This window comes from Bos taurus, chromosome 22 (assembly GCF_002263795.3).
Source record: "Bos taurus isolate L1 Dominette 01449 registration number 42190680 breed Hereford chromosome 22, ARS-UCD2.0, whole genome shotgun sequence".
In the NCBI taxonomy this organism is placed as follows: domain Eukaryota; kingdom Metazoa; phylum Chordata; class Mammalia; order Artiodactyla; family Bovidae; genus Bos; species Bos taurus.
Window position 1 is genome coordinate 14,916,488 of NC_037349.1, and position 18,070 is coordinate 14,934,557.

Sequence of the window (18,070 nt, forward strand, 5' to 3'; positions counted from 1 at the left end):
AAATATAATTTATATTTATCACTGTCATAGTAGTTGTAAGATTTGTTGCTATATCTTTTTAAATGTGTTAATAATGAAAGGCATATGTTACTGTTTCATAAATGTGTTTTAAAAAATACTTTAAGAACTGTATTTCAGAATAATTTTTTACCTTTTTAAAAATCATCTTACCATAATTTTAGACATGCATTTGCAAGAAATAATACAGAAAGATCCTATATCCCTTTCATGTAGTTTCTCCCAGTATAACCTCTTGCAATAAGCAGTTCATGATCTGAGCCACAATCAGCTCCCAGTCTTGTTTTTGCTGACTGTATAGAGTTTCTCCATCTTTGGCTGCAAAGAATATAATCAGTCTGATTTTGATATTTACCATCTGGTGATGTCCAAGTGTAGAGTCTTCTCTTGTGTTGTTGGAAGAGACTGTTTGCTATGACCAGTGCATTCTCTTGGTGAAACTCTGTTAGCCTTTGCCCTGCTTCATTTTGTATTCCAAGGCCAAACTTGCCTGTTACTCCAGGTATCTCTTGACTTTCTACTTTTGCATTCCAGTCCCCTATGATGAAAAGGATATCTTTTGGGGTGTTAGTTCCAGAAGGTCTTATAGGTCTTCAGAGAACCGTTCAACTTCAGCTTCTTCAGCATTACTGCTGTGGTATAGATTTGGATTACTGTGATAGTGAATGGCTAGACCATTCACCAGACCATTCAGGTATGACCTAAATCAAATCCCTTATGATTACACAGTGGAAGTGACAAATAGATTCAAGGAATTAGATCTGATAGACAGTGCCTGAAGAACTATGCATGGAGGTTCATGACATTGTACAGGAGGCAGTGATCAAGACCATCCCCCACAAAAAAATGCAAAAAAGGCAAAATGGTTGTCTGAGGAGACCTTACAAATAGCTGAGAAAAGAAGAGAAGCTAAAGGCAAAGGAGGAAAAGAAAGATATACTCATTTGAATGTAGAATTAAAAAGAATAGCAAGAAGAGATAAGAAAGCCTTCCTCAGTGATCAGTGTAAAGAAATAGAGGAAAGCAATAGAATGGGAAAGACTAGAGATCTCTTCAAGAAAATCAGAGATACCAAGGGAACATTTCATACAAAGATGGGCTCAATAAAGGACAGAAATGGTATGGACCTAACAGAAGCAGAAGATATTAAGAAGAGGTGGCAAGAAGACACAGAAGAACTATACAAAAAAGATCTTCATGACCCAGATAACCACGATGATGTGATCACTCACCCAAAGCCAGACATCCTGGAACGTGAAGTCAAGTGGGCCTTAGGAAGCATCACTACGAACAAAGCTAGTGGAGGTGATGGAATTCCAGTTGAGCTATTTCAAATCCTGAAAGATGATGCTGTGAAAGTGCTGCATTCAATATGCCAGCAAATTTGGAAAACTCGGCAGTGGTCACAGGACTGGAAAAGGTCAGTTTTCATTCCAATCCCTAAGAAAGGCAATGCCGAAGAATGCTCAAACTACCGCACAATTGCACTCATCTCACACGCTAGTAAAGTAATGCTCAAAATCCTCCAAGCCAGGCTTCAACAGTCTGTGAACTGTGAACATCCAGATGTTCAAGCTGGATTTAGAAAAGGCAGAGGAACCAGAGATCAGATTGCCCACATTCGTTGGATCATTGAAAAAGCAAGAGAGTTCCAGAAAAACATCTATTTCTGCTTTATTGACTACACCAAAGCCTTTGACTGTGTGGATCACAATAAACTGTGGAAAATTCTGAAAGAGGTGGGAATACCAGACCACCTGACCTGCCTCCTGAGAAATCTGTATGAAGGTGAGGAAGGAACAGTTAGAACCAGACATGGAACAACAGACTGGTTCCAAATCGGGGAAGGATTATGTCAAGGCTGTATATTGTCACCCTGCTTATTTAACTTATATGCAGAGTACATCATGAGACATGCTGGGCTGGATGAAGTGCAAACTGGAATCAAGTTTTCTGGGAGAAATAACAATAACCTCAGATATGCAGATGATACCACCCTTATGGCAGAAAGTGAAGAAACGCGAAAGAGCCTCTTGATGAAAGTGAAAGAGAAGAGTGAAAAAACTGGCTTAAAGCTCAGCACTCAAAAAATGAAGATCATGGCATCTGGTCCCATCACTTCACGGCAAATAGCTGGGAAACAGTGGACACAGTGAGAGGGCTCGAAAATCCCTGCAGATGGTGATGCAGCCATGAGATTAAGACGCTGGCTCCTTGGAAGAAAAGCTATGATCAACCCAGACAGCATATTCAAAAGAAGACACATTACTTTGCCAGCAAAGGTTGGTCTAGTCAAAGCCATGGTTTTTCCAGTAGTCATGTATGGATGTGAGAGTTGGGCTATAAAGAAAGGTGAGCACCGAAGAATTGATGCTTTTGAACTGTGGTGTTGGAGAAAACTCTTGAGAGTCCCTTGGACTGCAAGGAGATCCAACCAGTCCATTCTAAAGGAGATCAGTCCTGGGTGTTCATTGGAAGGACTGATGTTGAAGCTAAAACTCCAATATCTTGGCCAGCTGCCGGGAGCCGGCATATTGCATATTGAGTGCATATTGCATATTGCATATTGAGTGCAGCACTTTCCACAGCATCATCTTTCAGGATCTGGAATAGCTCAACTGGAATTCTATCACTGCTGGGAGCCAGTGTGAGGAACTCTGCCCATGACAAAGGTCATGAGGAAGGAGGCTCGGCATACGCAAAGGCGGGATCGAGCCTCAGGGGTTCCCCTGGAGCAAAGGCGGGATCGAGCCTCAGGGGTTCCCCTGGAAATTCTCGAGCATTTACACCCAAAACCAGAGTCTGCCTACTTTCTGCTTTGTGCTTTCACCTACACCTCTGACTTTATGGGGGGCTGTCCCCCACTACCTCTCTGAAAAAAGTTAGCTTACAGCTCCAGTTAATAATTCCTGGGTCTGACAGTGTTTCAACCTACAAACTCCTTTGGAAATCCTCTAGCCTGCCTGAATAGGTTTTTCTGGCCACATGTGATTGTTCAGAGCCTCCCAACTGTGAGAGGCAGGAGATGTTCTAAACTGTCTAAACACAGATTCTTTTGAGTAGTTAAAAGATTGATTAGAAATTGTATTGGTGAAGGGATTTTCACTTGTTGGGCCAATGTTTGCTGCTAAGTTTCCATATCCCTTACCTGCTGTGTCCCTGGCAGTGTATTGATTAATATAATTGGTGTAAGTAGTAGCTTTAATGTTTGTAACCTGGGACCCTTGAGTTAATTCTTTTTCTTGTTATAGCCCACCACACCTTTGCTCTGTAGAAATGCAACTTTATCTAATGCTTTTGGAGGGTGGCTCCTGACCAATCACCTTTAGAGAAAAATAAGTTTTCTGAAGAAAGGGTCTTAAAATGTTAACAGGCCTCCGGGCCAGAAGATGATGCAAATCACCTAAGCTTTTGCATATGGTAAGTTTGCAGGAAGAAAGCCTGGCTTGCTGCATGACTCTACCCCTTCCCCCATTATCCTCTATGCATAACTTAAGGTATAAAAACTACTTTGGAAAATAAAGTGTGGGCCTTGTTCACCGAAACTTGGTCTCACCATGTCGTTCTTTCTCTTACCTTCTGGCTGAATTATTCAGCCTCTTTTCTCCGCTGAATTTCCTCACTGAGCTATCCTTATTTCAGCCTCTTTTCTCCACTGAATTTCCTCACTGAGCTATCCTTATTCTATTACTCTTTATATCCTTAATTAACGTTTAATTAAGCAGTTGTTTCCTGATCCTCGCTGACACCGTCCCCGCTTCGAATTCCCTGGATCCACCGGGGCTGGACCCCGGCAGCCACCTGATGTGAAAAACTGACTCATTTGAAAAGACCCTGATGCTGGGAAGATTGAAGGAGGGAGGAGAAGGGGACGACAGAGGATGAGATGGTTGGATGATATCACTGACTCAGTGGACATGAGTTTGAGCAAGCTCCAGGAGTTGGTGATGGACAGGGAGGCCTGGTGTGCTGCAGTCCATGGGGTCTCAAAGAGTCGGACACGACTGAGGGACTGAACTGAACTGAACACAGGAAGGGATAAGTGAGTGGGAGTATGAGTAGAAAGATTGACCACTAGTTGATAATCACTGAAGCTGGATGATGGATCCATGAGAGTTATTTACACTATTCTGGCACTTTCTTAAAGTATATATTTGAAAATTGCCAGAATAAATAAACTTAACAAAACTATAAAACATGTGGTGTGGAGAAAACAGCTGGATTTGGAAGGAAGTTGCCATCAGCACCTGGCTGGGGGCTGAGGGTGGGAATGCAGAGTTAGGCCTCCTGGACCTGAGACAGACATGTGGGGAGGGCCTTGGGCAGATGGGATAAAAAGGTGAAGGAGTGTTTGGCAAGGCTTTCTGTTTTCAACAGTTGATTAACAGCTTTCACACTTTCCAAGACCGGAAAAATGTTTGAAAGAAAATAATTCCACAAAACGAACTTACCCACGGAAAGCTGGCACCTCAGCCCATCCTTGCCTCCTACCTACTTTTGGGCTTTGCTGTGAGCACCAGTTTTCAAGCCCTACACGATGCCATCTTTACTGGGAACCCGAGGATGTGTGCAGCTGCTACTGGTTGCTGACCCTGACCTCACTCTGGCTGGGTGTCAGTCATGCCCTCATGGGCAAAGTCCCAGAGCCAACAATAGGGTAACCCAGCTGATGGAGCATGGATGTCATCAGACCTGACCGACCTTCTACAACCACTCTCCAGAGAAGCCCCAGGGAGTGGATTTAAGTCATTCTGGGAAGCTTCCTACATCAAAGCATGTGCTACATGCTAAGTTGCTTCAGTTGTGTCTGACTCTGTGTGACCCCATGGACTATAGCCCACCAGGCTCTGTCCATGAAATTCTCCAGGCAAGGATGCTGAAGTGGGTTGCCATGCCCTCCTCCAGGGGATCTTCCCGACCCAGGGATTGAACTTGCGTCTCTTACGTCTCCTGCATTGGCAGGCAGGTTCTTTACTTTAGCACTAATGTCACTTGGGAAGCATCCATTCACCTAGTACACTTGTATTACAGTTCTACTTCATGTCAAGCCCTCGCTGGGCTTTTCTGTGAGGGATTCGCAGATGAGTAAGAAATAATTTCTGTCCTAGAATAGCTAATTAGGTCTGAGTTGGAAGGGAGGGAGAAGGAAGAAGCAAAGAATTAAGCAGAGTATTCTCATACCTTGTGGGCAAGAGAGCACTCGGGTAGGAATCAGAAAGTTCAGGGATGCCTATCAACTACAGGCTTCTGGGCAAGTGACTTTCCCTCTCTGAGCCTTGGCAGCCGCGTCCACAAAATGGGTGTGATAACCTCAGCTTGGCCCAACTCACAGAGAAGGCATGTGGTGAACCACTATATTAACATGGAATATGTGGTTGAAGGTATTGTGATAAAGGAATAAATATGTTGATTACAAACAGGTATATTTGTACCCTGGCAAGGGGCTGCTGAGTGGTGAGAAGGTTACACACCCCTCACCCACCTTAACTGAAATCAGCCCCCTCATGAGGCCCTGAGCACGAGGCCCTGGGCAGATGTACGGAAGGGGAGACAACACATGTCTGGGGTGACTGGAGGGGCCCAGAAGGTGTAGGAAGAGGTGAGATAAACATCATTTTTCTCCTGCTGGGCCATGAGTGGAGCATAGTAGAAAGAAGCTGCTCTGAGATTTGTCACCACATTGAATCAGTGACTCGACATAGGCACCTATAGAACTTGTGAATTGGGCAGCCAGTCTGTGCTCTAGGATTTCCAACTCTAAAACCCTGGAGTTGGACCAGACTAATGCCCTCGTGGGCCCAGCCCAGAATGGGGTGAGCTTTGCCTAAGGATTACAGAGAAACGGAGAAAGAGAGACAGCGAGTGAGACAGAAGCTGAGGCTGGGCCAAACCAGGACTCCTTTCTCTAAAATCCAGTTTGTCAAGTTTGGCTGGACTCCGTCAACAAATTAACCAGCTGCCTCTCCCATTCCTGTGTAGTGTGGGTAGTGCTGGGTACTCTGCGTGCAGAGGCTCAGAGCCAGGCATCAGGGTAGGCTGGAGGGACTTGGGGAGGCTCGTGGCGGGGGAGACAGGCCTTCAGGTGGCTCGTGGAGGACAGGCTGCATGCAGAAGCTTGGCAGATTCACAGTCCGTGCTCAGCTGAAGAGAGAAGCAGCTGTTTTAAAAATGTGATGCCACTTTTCACTGTAGTTAATAAATGTGTTCAGTGAGTTAGGAGTATGTCGGAATAGTAAAGATTGTCAAGTCACAGACCTGTAGTCCAAGGGCACTGTGCCCTATGGGAGAGGCCTGTGAGCATCCTGGCTGGCTGGCATCAGAGACTGAGTCCACCCCTTCCGCAGGTCAGACAGTCTTATTAAAGAGAGCAAAGAGAATGAGCTCAGAGCCCCCCGTCTCCCTCAGCTCCCTTGGACATGGGCCAGTCCCGCTGCTCCCTGGCCAGTTTCTCTTGCTGCAGTGCACTGCACTCACTGCCTTGGCTGCCCCTGGAGCTGGTGAAGGACACCTGTCAGCTATCTCTTGGGTGGAGCGCAGTTCCTCTCTATGAATCTGGGTAAATGTTGCCCAGCTGTCTGCCACCCAGGCTTCTCAGCAACTGTCCCTGCAGCAGAGCAGAGAAAGGGGAGTCGAGAATGAAAAGCTCAGGGCATGAGGTTGGCTGGTACTGCCATGGGCCAGGTCAGGATTGGGGTGGAGAGCAGGATGATGGACTGGAAGGCAGTGGAAGGATGTGGACCTACCTGGTCAGCCCTTCCTGGCATTGGAGCCCATGACTGACTTCCTCTGACTGGAACCTGCCTATTCCAGGAAAAGGCCCAGCTTTTACTGGGAAGATGCCTGAGTGAATTTTAGGGAAACCTGGCCACTCATGCAAAGACACCTGCCCCAGTATCCTGCCCTGCCCACCATGATGAACTGTGGCTGGGAAATTAAGTCAGCAGGAAGCAGATGGGTTGAAATATTTCAAAAGAGCATGAGATGATTTGAACATCAAAAATGAAATGAAAGTAGTACTCATGAGTCTCTACCAATATATATAAATAAATAGGACCGATTCTTAATGGTAAAATTCAAGTTAATAAATGTAGAAAGAATGATGGAAATAGAAAATCACCATTCGGCAAACACCACAGTAATAATTGTTGTCAGAAAGCATCATTTGATGGGTGCTAAAATTAGTAGTGAAAGTATAAGAAGATACAAGATATTTACATAGTTTCAAAATACCTCCCCACAGGATGCTTATTAATTACAAAGGGTTAATCAGTATTTTCGCTGAAGAAAAACCTGGCAGAAGCCACCTTACCCAGTGATCAAAGTTAGCATGGTCAGTAATGGGCTATACTGAAATCGGTTACCTCTGGTATGTAGTGAGCAGGACACATCGCTTCTCTGGAACACATGTTCCTACCCAAAATGCATAGCCTCAATCTAATCATGAAGAAGCATCAAACCAAAATTTAGGTTCATTCTACAGTTCTCTTCAAAATGGTGAAGGTCATGAAAGACAAAACAAGGCTGAGGAACTGTCCCAGAGCGGAGAGACCATGGAGGCACCACCGCCAAATGCACAACGGGGTTCTGCTTAGGATCCAGGACCAGAGAGGACACTAGTGGGACAGTTGGTGACATTCAAGTAGGTCTGTGGATTAGTTGAAGTATTATTGTTGTTTAGTCACTAAGTCATGTCTGACTCTTTGATGACCCCTTGGACTGTAGCCTGCAAGGCTATGTCCATGGGATTCTCCAGGCAAGAATACTGGAGTGGGTTGCCATTTATTTCTCTAGGGGATCTTCCTGACCCAGGGACTGTACCCACATCTTCTGCATTGGCAGGTGGATTCTACTGTTGAGCTACTAGGCAAGTCCAGTTAATGATATTATGCCATGATATTCATGGTTTAGATAATTGTGTTATGATTATATAATATGTTAACAAGAATTCTATGCACAATTTTTGCAAGTCTAAAAATTATTTTAAATTTAAAAATTAACATTAATTAAAAAATTAAAAAAAAATTAAAAAGGGGGTGGTGAGGAAGAAGCCCAAGTTCTAGAACCTAGCTGTTCCCCTAGATGGAACCAGGACTCTGTGGCCTTATTCTCCCTATTGGTAATTAACATTTGCCCCAGAGAGACTTGGAAACCCACTCACGAGGAAGGTCCCTTGCTCCCCACTGTTGGGAGTGGAACCCATCACAGGCTTGGCCTCCTGTGGCCTGTGGACCCCAGAGAAAGGCAAATGTCTGTCTTTGTCCACCTCTCTGGGGACACTTAGTTCTCATGCCTGTCTGAGGGAGACACCAACCCCACCTCCCCAAAAAGATCTGAAAACCAAGGCTCAGAGAGGTGAGGGTACATTCTCTAGGTCACACAGCACGTACGTAGCCAGGTTCAAGCCCAGCTCTGTGTGACCCTATCGCCAGTGCCTGTAACCACCTGCCATTATTCTGTTAACTGCTCAGTTCAGATAGGGGCCGTGAGCATTCACCAGGCATCTGCTTTGTGTCAGGCTGGCAGTGGGGTTGGAGATGAAGGTGGCTGAGACTCACAGTGGACCACAGGTGCCATCCTGGTGGAGAGGTAGGTACCCTCATACTGCCGAGCGCGTGACGGGCAGTGTGTTCCACACGTGTATTCATTCACTCGGTCTGCATTTGCCTGGCCCTGGGCTCAGCCTGGTGGGTCACATATGGTCCTTGAGCAGACATGAACAGACAGCTGGCTCTGAAGAGATTTATGCTGTGATGGAACTGGCGGGGGGAGCAGGGAAGGGGAAAGAGTGAAGTTGGCCTGAAAAGTCTGGTAGATGAGAGAACTGATGTCACTATGGGTGAGCCAGACACAGCTCTGATTGTGCGGAGTTACCGTCAGAGGAGAGTTGGGTGGTGGGGCAGGGAGCGGCGGGGGGCGCAGAATCCAGGACCGATGAAGCTGGAGGCTGGGAAGACTACTTAAGATAGGGGACAAGAGTAAGTGAAAGCCTGGAAGCCTGGACTGAGGCGTTTTGTGTCCTTGGCCCAGCCGCAAGAGAATGGTTCCAGAAAAGTGTGATTGGGGACACATGTTTTCTAAAATAATTAGTGTATCTTTGGGGGTGGTGATCTTTCAACGAGGCGGTCATTTGGGCTTGACTCAAGTTCAGTGTGCAGCTGAGGTGGGGCTGGGGCAGGCACAAGGGATATGCAGAGAGGATGCGGGCAGGAAGCCGTCTGGGGAGGGGAAGAGCTTATAAAGAAGAGTCACTCCCTCCGTGCTTCCCGAGGAAGAGGGACACAGACGCTGCTGCTCTCCTCCTGGTTGCGAGGCGGGCGTCCACAGGCAAGTGGGTCTGGCTCTGGTAGGTTTCAGCCATTCTGGGAATGGGGTGGGTGGGTCCTATGTAGGGGTTACAGGGAGAGACCAGATCCTGTGGCCAGGAGAGGGGACAGGTGTGGGGAGAGACAGGAGCTAAGTAGGGTGAGCGTGGCACTCTCTCTTTAGGACAGCTGTTGGAGCAGTGGCCCAGGCAGCCGAGGAGGAAGGTGGCCTGCTGGCCCCTTACGCCCTTGACTCTGGCTCTGAGGATCTGCTTTGTGGGTTTGGGAAATCCCTGAGGGTTGGTACCAGATGAGGCTGGGTAACCTCAGCTGTTCCCTCTGCTCTCTGGGCTGTACTGTGATGTGGACAGATGAGGTAGCCTTTAAGGGGCCCCACTCCCAGGGCTGAGGTTTCCAGCACACATCTACACTTTCTTCTTAAAAGCCCACATCCTTCTCTTTTTATCCCCAAACCCTGACAAGATCTTAACCCTCCATCTGTCCCAAACAGCCCCAGGATATCCTTTTATCCATCCCAACTTGAGCCAAGTGTCATTTTAGGGCCTGGAGGGGAAACCAATAGTCATGTGCTAGGCACTTATTTAATTATTAACTAATATTATAGAAACACCACCAGGGAAGCATTTCTGAGTTGAGAAAACTAAGGCTCAGAGAGGTTAAGTAATTCGCTCATGGATGCTCAGCCATGAAGTGAACCAGCCTGTAGTCTGTTCCTCCATGCTGCACCATGCTGAGTATACCACTCTCCCTGGGGGTAGTGGCAGTGGGGTGAGTGTTTCATTTTTACCCCAGGATAATGGTGAAATGAAAACCAGGAGCTGAAGTGGTGAAAGTTCAGGCAACAAGAGAAGCAAAAAAAAAAAGGAGTGGGGAGCAAAAATGATTCAAGAAAGATGTGAAAATCTTCCGCAGCAGCTCCTTGAAGAGCCGGGTTCTAAAATTACCTAGTTTTTATTAATTGAAGGAAACTTTGGGTGGAGGGGTTGTTGTTGTGATTTCATCAATGTCACAAACATCCCTGTTTCCTGATAAGAGCCAGGAAACATTGAGTAATGTGGGGTCCCAGGGAGCGTGGGGAGTGGGTGGGCCTCACGGATCCCAGGGAGCAGGAGATGGCATGTCTATCAGGTGGCTGCAAGGGGCCCCCTACTCCATGGGGACTGGGCAAGGCCACTCTCTTCCAGCCAGGAAGCCAGCAGGTGAATCTCACACCCAGGAAAGATCAGTGAGGCAGATGGGGACTCTGGGCATGGAAAAGAAAAGGTATACCAGCATGTTCCCAAGGGTTACTTTAGAGGGGGCAGGGTAGGATTAGGGAGAGATTTTTAGTCTCTTTTCTATTTTTTCTTCTATTTTCACATTTTACATTGAGCATATATTACTTTGGTAATCAGGAAAAATGCATATTAGAAAAACAAAGAGGGATCGTGTGTGCAGTGGTCCAGGACTCAGTGTTGAGGGCTCTAGGGTCAAACGTGCCTGGCTTGTGGTATGGCCCTGGGCTTCCTGTGAAACCAGGGAGGGCATACCTGCTCCCCTTCTCACAGGGAGGCCAGGAGGACCTGCAAGCGCTAGGGTATAAGAAAGCTTCCCGTAACTGTCAGGACTGGGTTGCATTGTTTTCATTGTGTTTTATACATTGCTATGAACCCAAATGCCATGCTTCTCAAGGGGGGCCATGCAGAGGGCAACTGTCGATTCTGTGAGTCTGAGAGGGCTCACAGCAGCTCCCACTGCATGGTTCAAGCCTCCAGATCTTGAGCCAGCTTCTGGGACTTGATTTCTAATCCTGCAGTACACTCGCTGTGTGTCCTTGGGAATGTTACCTGATGTGCTCAGCGTTTTAAGTTAAATAAACAGGGTGACAATAAACAGTCTTGTATTCCTTTCTCAGTCCTGAACCAGTCAGTTGTTCCATACAGGGTTCTAACTGTTGCTTCTTGACCCGCATACAGATTTCTCAGGAGACAGGTAAGATGTTCTGGTATTCCCATCCCTCCACAGTTTGTTATGATCCATACAGTCAAAGGCTTTACCATAGTCAGTGAAACAGAGATAGATGTTTTTCTGGAATTCCCTTGCTTTGTCTATGATTCAGCAAATATTGGCAATTTGATCTCTGGTTTCTCTGCCTTTTCTAAACCCAGCATGAACATCTGGAAGTTCTTGGTTCACGTACTATTGTAGTCTAACTTGGAGGATTTTGAGCATAACCTTATTAGCATGGGAGATGAGTGCAATTTTCCAGTGGTTTGAACATTCTTTAATACTGCCCTTCTTGGAATTTGGGATGAGGATTAACCTTTTCCAGTCCTGTGGCCACTGCTGGATTTTCCAAATTTGCTGGAATATTGAGTGCAACACTTCGATAGCATTATCTTTTAGGATTTAAATAGCTCTGCTGAAATTCCATCACCTCCACTAGCTTTATTGACAGCAGTGCTTCCTAAGGCCCCCTTGATTTCATACTCCAGAATGTCTGGCTCTGAGTGAGAGACTACTCCACTGTCGTTATCCCAGTCATTAACATCTTTTCTGTATACCTCTTCTTTCCATTTCTTCTTGATCTTTTCTGCTTCTGTTAGGTTTTTTTTACCATTTCTGCCATTTATTGTGCTCATCTTTGGATGAAATTGTCCTTTGATATTTCCAATTTTCTTGAAGAGACCTCTCATCTTATCTTTTCTCTTGTTTTCCTCTATTTCTCTGCATTGTTCATTGAGGAAGGCCTTCTCATCTCTCCTTTCTGTTCTTTGGAGCTCTGCATTTAGTTGGGGGTACCTTTCCCTTTCTCCCTTGCTTTTCACTTCTCTTCTTTTGTCAGCTATTTGTAAAGCCTTCTCAGACGACCGCTTTGCCTTCTTGCATTTCTTTTTCTTTGGGATGGCTTTGTTTGCTACCTCCTGTACAATATTATGGACCTCCGTCCATAGTTCTTCAGGCACTTTGTTTACTAGATCTAAAACCTTAAATTTGTCACCTTCACACACACAAAAAAATTGTCACCTTCACTGTATATTCATAGGGAATTTAAGTTGTACCTGACTGGCTTAGTGGTTTTCACTGCTTTCTTTAGTTTAAGCCTGAATTTTGCTATGAGGAGCTGATGATTTGCCACAGTCAGCTGCAGGTCTTGTATCTGCTAACTGTATACAGCTTCTCCTTGGAGAAGGAAATGGCACCCGACTCCAGTACTCTTGCCTGGAAGATCCCATGGATGGAGGAGCCTGGTAGCCTGCAGTCCATGGGGTCGCTTTTAGTTGGATAGGACTGAGCGACTTCACTTTCACTTTTCACTTTCATGCATTGGAGAAGGAAATGGCAACCCACTCCAGTGTTCTTGCCTGGGGAATCCCAGGGATGGGGGAGCCTGGTGGGCTGCCATCTCTGGGGTCGCACAGAGTCGGATACGACTGAAGTGACTTAGCAGCAGCAGCAGCATACAGCTTCTCCATCTTCAGCTATAGAGAACGTAATCATTCTTTGGTTTTGACCAAATACCAAAAGAGATTTTGGCATTGACCATTTGGTGACGTCCATGTGTAAAGTCATCTCTTGTGTTGTTGAAAAAGGATGTTTGCAGCCTTTGCCCTGCTTCATTTTGTTCTCCAAGGTCAAACTTGCCTGTTACTCTAGGTATCTCTTGATATCCTACTTTTGCATTCCAATCCCCTATGTTGAATAGGATATCTTTTTTTTTTTTTTTTTTTGGTGTTAGTTCTGAGGTTTTCTAGATCTCTCCTTCAAGGTTCACTGCTTTGTCATGTTGAAGGGGCTTGTGTAACTCAATGAAGCTATCAGCCATGCCGTGTAGGGCCACCCAAGACAGTTGGGTCATGGAGAGTTCTGACAAAATGGAGGGGGGAATGGCAAACCACGCCAGTATACTAGCCAAGAGAACTCCATGAAATGTTTAAAAGGCAGAAAGACTTGACCCCAAAATATGAGTCATCCCCCCCCGCCCCCCAGATCGGAAGGTGTTCAATATGCTCCTGGGGAAGAGTGGAGAACTACTACTAATAGCTCCAGAAAGAATGAAGTGGCTGGGCCAGAGCTGAAACTGAAGCTTGGTTGTGGATGTGTCTGATGATGAAAGTAAAATCTGATGCTGTAAAGAACAGTATTGCATAGGAACCTGAAATGTTAGGTCCATGAATCGAGGTAAACTGGACATGGTCAAGCAGGAGATGGCAAGAGTAAACACTGATATCTTAGGAATCCGTGAACTAAAATGGATGGGAATGGGTGAATTTAATTCATATAACCATTATATCTACTGCTGTGGCCAAGAATCCCATAGGAGAAATGGAGTAGCCCTCATAGTCAACAAGAGTCCAAAATACAGTACTTGGGTGCAGTCTCAAATATGATATGATTCCAAGGCAGAACCATTCAACATCACAGGAATCCAAGTCTATGCCCCAACCACTGATGCCCAAGAAGCTGAAGTTGATCAATTCTATGAAGACCTAGAAGAACTCTGAGAGCTATGGCCCTATCATAGTCTTTTTCTAGCCTCCGTCAGCAGGCGGTCAGAGAGCCTATTTGGCTGGTCCTTTCCTGTTGCTTGGTGCATCAGGCACTTAAAGGGCCAGCCTCTCTGGAGCTTCTCTGTTCAGCTGTCACTGCTGGCATGTGGGGAGAGAGAGACTACAGTGATGGCTCCATCCCCTGCACGTAACTCTGCAGTATCACCTTGGCTCCATGGTTGCCTGGTTTTCCTCCACAGGGATTTCCCCTTGAGATCTCCTCCTTCACGCCCCATTGGTCCGTCTCCTCACAGTCAACAGCAGACCTTGCCTTGGGATTGCTCTCCAATCCCTACGTTCCAACTCCCAGCCCCTGTACTTCCTAGGGGACTTGCATCCCTGTCCAGGGTATGTATGGCTGCAGCAAGGATTGTCTGTGTGATTCTATTCCATTCACGCTGTCACAGCTCAGCTACTTTGCTCTCCAACAGCCTTAAATGCTTCTCCTCTGTCCTACACAGTTGCCCCGATGTGAGGCTCTGACCCCTATTTCAGCTCCTCTACCCCCAGGTGTAGGTCCAGTCCTGCTCACTCTCCTCTTTCCCCCCTACTTCCTTCGTCCTACCGAGTTTTGCGTGGTTCTATATATTTTCTTTCAGTGGTCAGGTACTCCTGCCTGCTCTCAGCTGGTGTTTTGCAAGATCTTTTGTGTCTGAAGGTGTATTCCTGATGAATCCGTGGAGAGAGATGTACTCCACGTCCACGTGCTCCTCCACCATCTTGTTATCCCAAAAAATACTTTTAAAATAACCAAAGCAAGGGAAATCCTCAAGTGACAGAAGTAAAGGGAGCTCAAAGCCAGAGTGGGCACACTAGCTATTTACAGAAGAAGCAAGCCCACTGAAGAGAAGCTCTTTTAAAAAAAAAATTGGAAAAAAAGAAAAAAAAAAAAAAATTGGGACTTCTCCAGTAGTCCAGTGGTTAAGACTCTGTGCTTCCACTACAAGGGTGTGGTTTCAGTCTCCGGTCAAGGAACTGAGATCTCCCACGCCATGCAGTGTGACCTTAAAGTGAAAATTATAAGTCACACAAAGAAGAAGAATTTTAAGCCACACGTGAGGAAGGGTATACAGACTCAATAAATAGGTGAACTGGTGTGTGCTGAGTCGCTTCAGTCGTGTCCAACTCTGTGCAACGCTATAGACTGCAAGCTGCCAGGCTCCTCTGTCCGTGGGATTCTCTAGGCAAGAATATTGCCCTGCCCTCCTCCAGGGGGTTGTCCCAACCCAGGGATCAAACTCACATATCTTACGTCTGCCTGCATTGGCAGGTGGGTTCTTTACCACTTCTGCCACCTGGGAAGCCCAGGTGAATCGGTATCCCTCAATAATAAAGAAGACACAAATGACTGTATCAGTCTTTATAAACGATGAGGGATAAAATAAAGAAGAGAAGTGAATACTGTGAGAACACCTGAGGTTACGTCACCTACCCAAGATGACCGCAGTATCACGGGGTAGCCTTGGGCTGCCCGCACTTGTACTCCTAGTCGCTAGCCCACAGGTACTGGTGTAAATGTGGAGAGTCTATTGGCCAGCCCAGAAAAGGGGCTCCAGTGGGTTTGGAGAGAGGGCGGGAAGGCCTGGATCCATCTCCTGTGGCTCACACTGCTCTCTGGCCCGCAGAGCTCCAGGACTGGGTGCGTCCTCCCACCATGGCCACCACCGCCTCCCCTCTGCCGCCCACCACCAAGGTGGCCAGTTCTGAGAACAGCAGCTCCTTCTATGACTATGAGTACTACCTGGAGGACATGATCTTCATGCTGTGCAGGAAGGACGAGGTGCTGTCATTTGGCAGAGTCTTTCTACCTGTCTTCTACAGCCTGATCTTTGTGCTGGGCCTGGTTGGAAACCTCCTCCTCCTAGCGGTCTTGCTCCGGTTCGTGCCTCGAAGACGGATGACCGAGACCTATCTGCTGAACCTGGCCATCTCCAACCTCCTGTTTGTGGTGACACTGCCCTTCTGGGGCATCTCTGTGGCATGGCATTGGGTCTTCGGGAGCGTCTTATGCAAGGTGGTGAGCACCCTCTATACCGTGAACTTCTACAGTGGCATCTTCTTCATCAGCTGCATGAGCCTGGACAAGTACCTGGAGATTGTCTGCGCTCGGCCCTACCACCGACTGAGGACCCGAGCCAAGAGCCTGTTGCTTGCAGCCAGTGTGTGGGCTATGGCCCTGGCTGTCTCCATTCCTGACATGGTCTTTGTGAGGACGCATGAGAACTCCCCGGGCGTGTGGGAGTGCTATGCAGATTTTGGGGGACATGGGACCATCTGGAAGCTCTTCCTCCGCTTCCAGCAGAACCTCCTGGGGTTTCTCCTCCCCCTCCTTGCCATGATCTTCTTCTACTCCCGCATTGGCTCTGTGCTGGTGAGTCTGAGGCCCCCGGGCCAGAGGCGGGCCCTGAGGATGGCCGTAGCTCTGGTGGTGGCCTTCTTTGTGCTGTGGTTCCCGTACAATCTCACCTTGTTCCTGCACTCGCTGCTGGACCTGCAAGTCTTTGGGGACTGCAGGGTCAGCCAGCACCTGGACTATGCGCTGCAGGTGACGGAGAGCATCGCCTTCCTGCACTGCTGCTTCACCCCCGTCCTCTACGCCTTCTCCAGCCACCGCTTCCGCCAGTACCTCAAGGCTTTCCTGGCCACTGTGCTCAGAAGGCAACAGGCCCTGCCGTCAAGCTATTCTGAGAGTAGCGGGCTCACGGTCCAGGAAGATGTAATGGGCATGAGTGACCTCGGGGAGAGGCCGGCTGAGAGCTCCCCGACAAGGCTCTCGATCTCAAGCGGACTGCTGAGACTTGATTCCTAATCCTGTGGTATACTTGCTGTGTGTCTTTGCGATTGTTACTCTCCCTCCCTGAGCCTCAGTTCATCATTTGTAAAATGGAAATAATAATAGTGCTTGTCTCAAAAAGTCTTTATGAGGTTAGTGTGTACCGTAACACACATAAAACTTGATGATGAAGTTGGGGGTGGGTGGGACTACCACTCACTTGTTGTTTTCTTTGAGAGGGAATGTAATTTTTGGTTTTAGAAATATGGACTCTGGCAAATTCTCTGGCAGTCCAGTGGTTAAGATGCTGCACCTTCACTGCCAAGGGCATGGGTTCAGCCCCCCATCAGGGAGCTAAGCGATGCTGCATGGTCCAAAAAAAACAGGCATGAATTTTGGATTTTAGTTTCTGGTGTGCTACTCACTTGCTCTTGGGCCAGTTCCCTAGTCTCTGTGCCTCAGTATTCATAGCTATAAAACAGGACTAATAATCATGTTTAATTTCTATAAGTTAATATTAGGATTAAATAGGTTAATGTATGTGAAGCTCCTTGTTCCTGTGCCCAGCACACTGTCAAGTGTCCATGGTGTTAGCTGCTATAATAGCTGTACCACATTTAATCCCACGGAATCCCTTGTCTTTGCCGTAAGTCTTATTTACTTTATGATGAGAAAACAGCCTCGTGGAATTCAAGGGCTCTGGATAAAGCCCTGACCTTGTCTTGTGGCTGCAGGGCCTGAAGGTTTAAGCCTAAAGGCATCCCACACTGTGCAGTGGAGAGGAGACCTCTCCACTGAGGTCTGACCCTGAGCTGGTCAGACCTGAGCTGGTCTTTCCTGAATTCTCTCCCTGCGTGCCATTCCCATGGCCCTGGACCTTTTCCCTCTTGTCCTTATGTGGCTCCCAGTTGCTTTTCCTGTTTTTCATTCACATACCGTCAGCCCCACAAGCAGCCTTCCATTCAGGCATCCTGAGCCATGGCAGCATGGTCTCCTATCACTTTTCCATTTCTAGTCTCCAGCCTTCACCCCTATCTTTTAATGAGCTAGCCCAGACTCTGGGCCTGGGTTCAAATCCCCACTCCCCTACTTACTAACTGTGTGACCTCAGGAATGTTCTCTCAGTTTACTCACAGGCAAAATAGAGATAGCAGTAGTATCCGAGTGGTATTGCAAGGCTGAAATGAATGAATACATGTAAGGTTCTGAGAACAGAGCTTGGCCCACGGTAAGTGCTATGTAAGTGGTGGGTATTGTTGTTGTTGTTGCTCTGGTGGTTATATGTAGAAATAGAGTTTAATATCTGATGTTTTGCCGAACCCAGGAGGAAGAAAATAGAGATCCCAGTGCAGTTACCGGTTCCCCAACCCCAGGGCACTTTCCACAGCCTGACACTGCAGTCAGAGTGTGAGTCACTTCACAACACC

The 18,070-nt window shown here is 47.0% G+C and overlaps 1 protein-coding gene across 4 annotated transcripts in view; it reads left to right on the forward strand.

Annotated features, from left to right (window-relative positions):
- The window catches only part of ACKR2 (atypical chemokine receptor 2), an 87,310-nt gene extending 70,531 nt beyond the window's left edge, over positions 1-16,779 (forward strand). For 2 of the 4 annotated variants that reach the window (XM_059879611.1, XM_010817449.4), the window contains one exon: positions 15,496-16,777. In XM_059879611.1, coding sequence (XP_059735594.1) covers positions 15,496-16,679 — 1,184 coding nt within the window. In that variant the 3' untranslated portion in view covers positions 16,680-16,777. 4 annotated transcript variants of the gene reach the window in all.
- Positions 16,780-18,070: the final 1,291 nt, after the last annotated feature.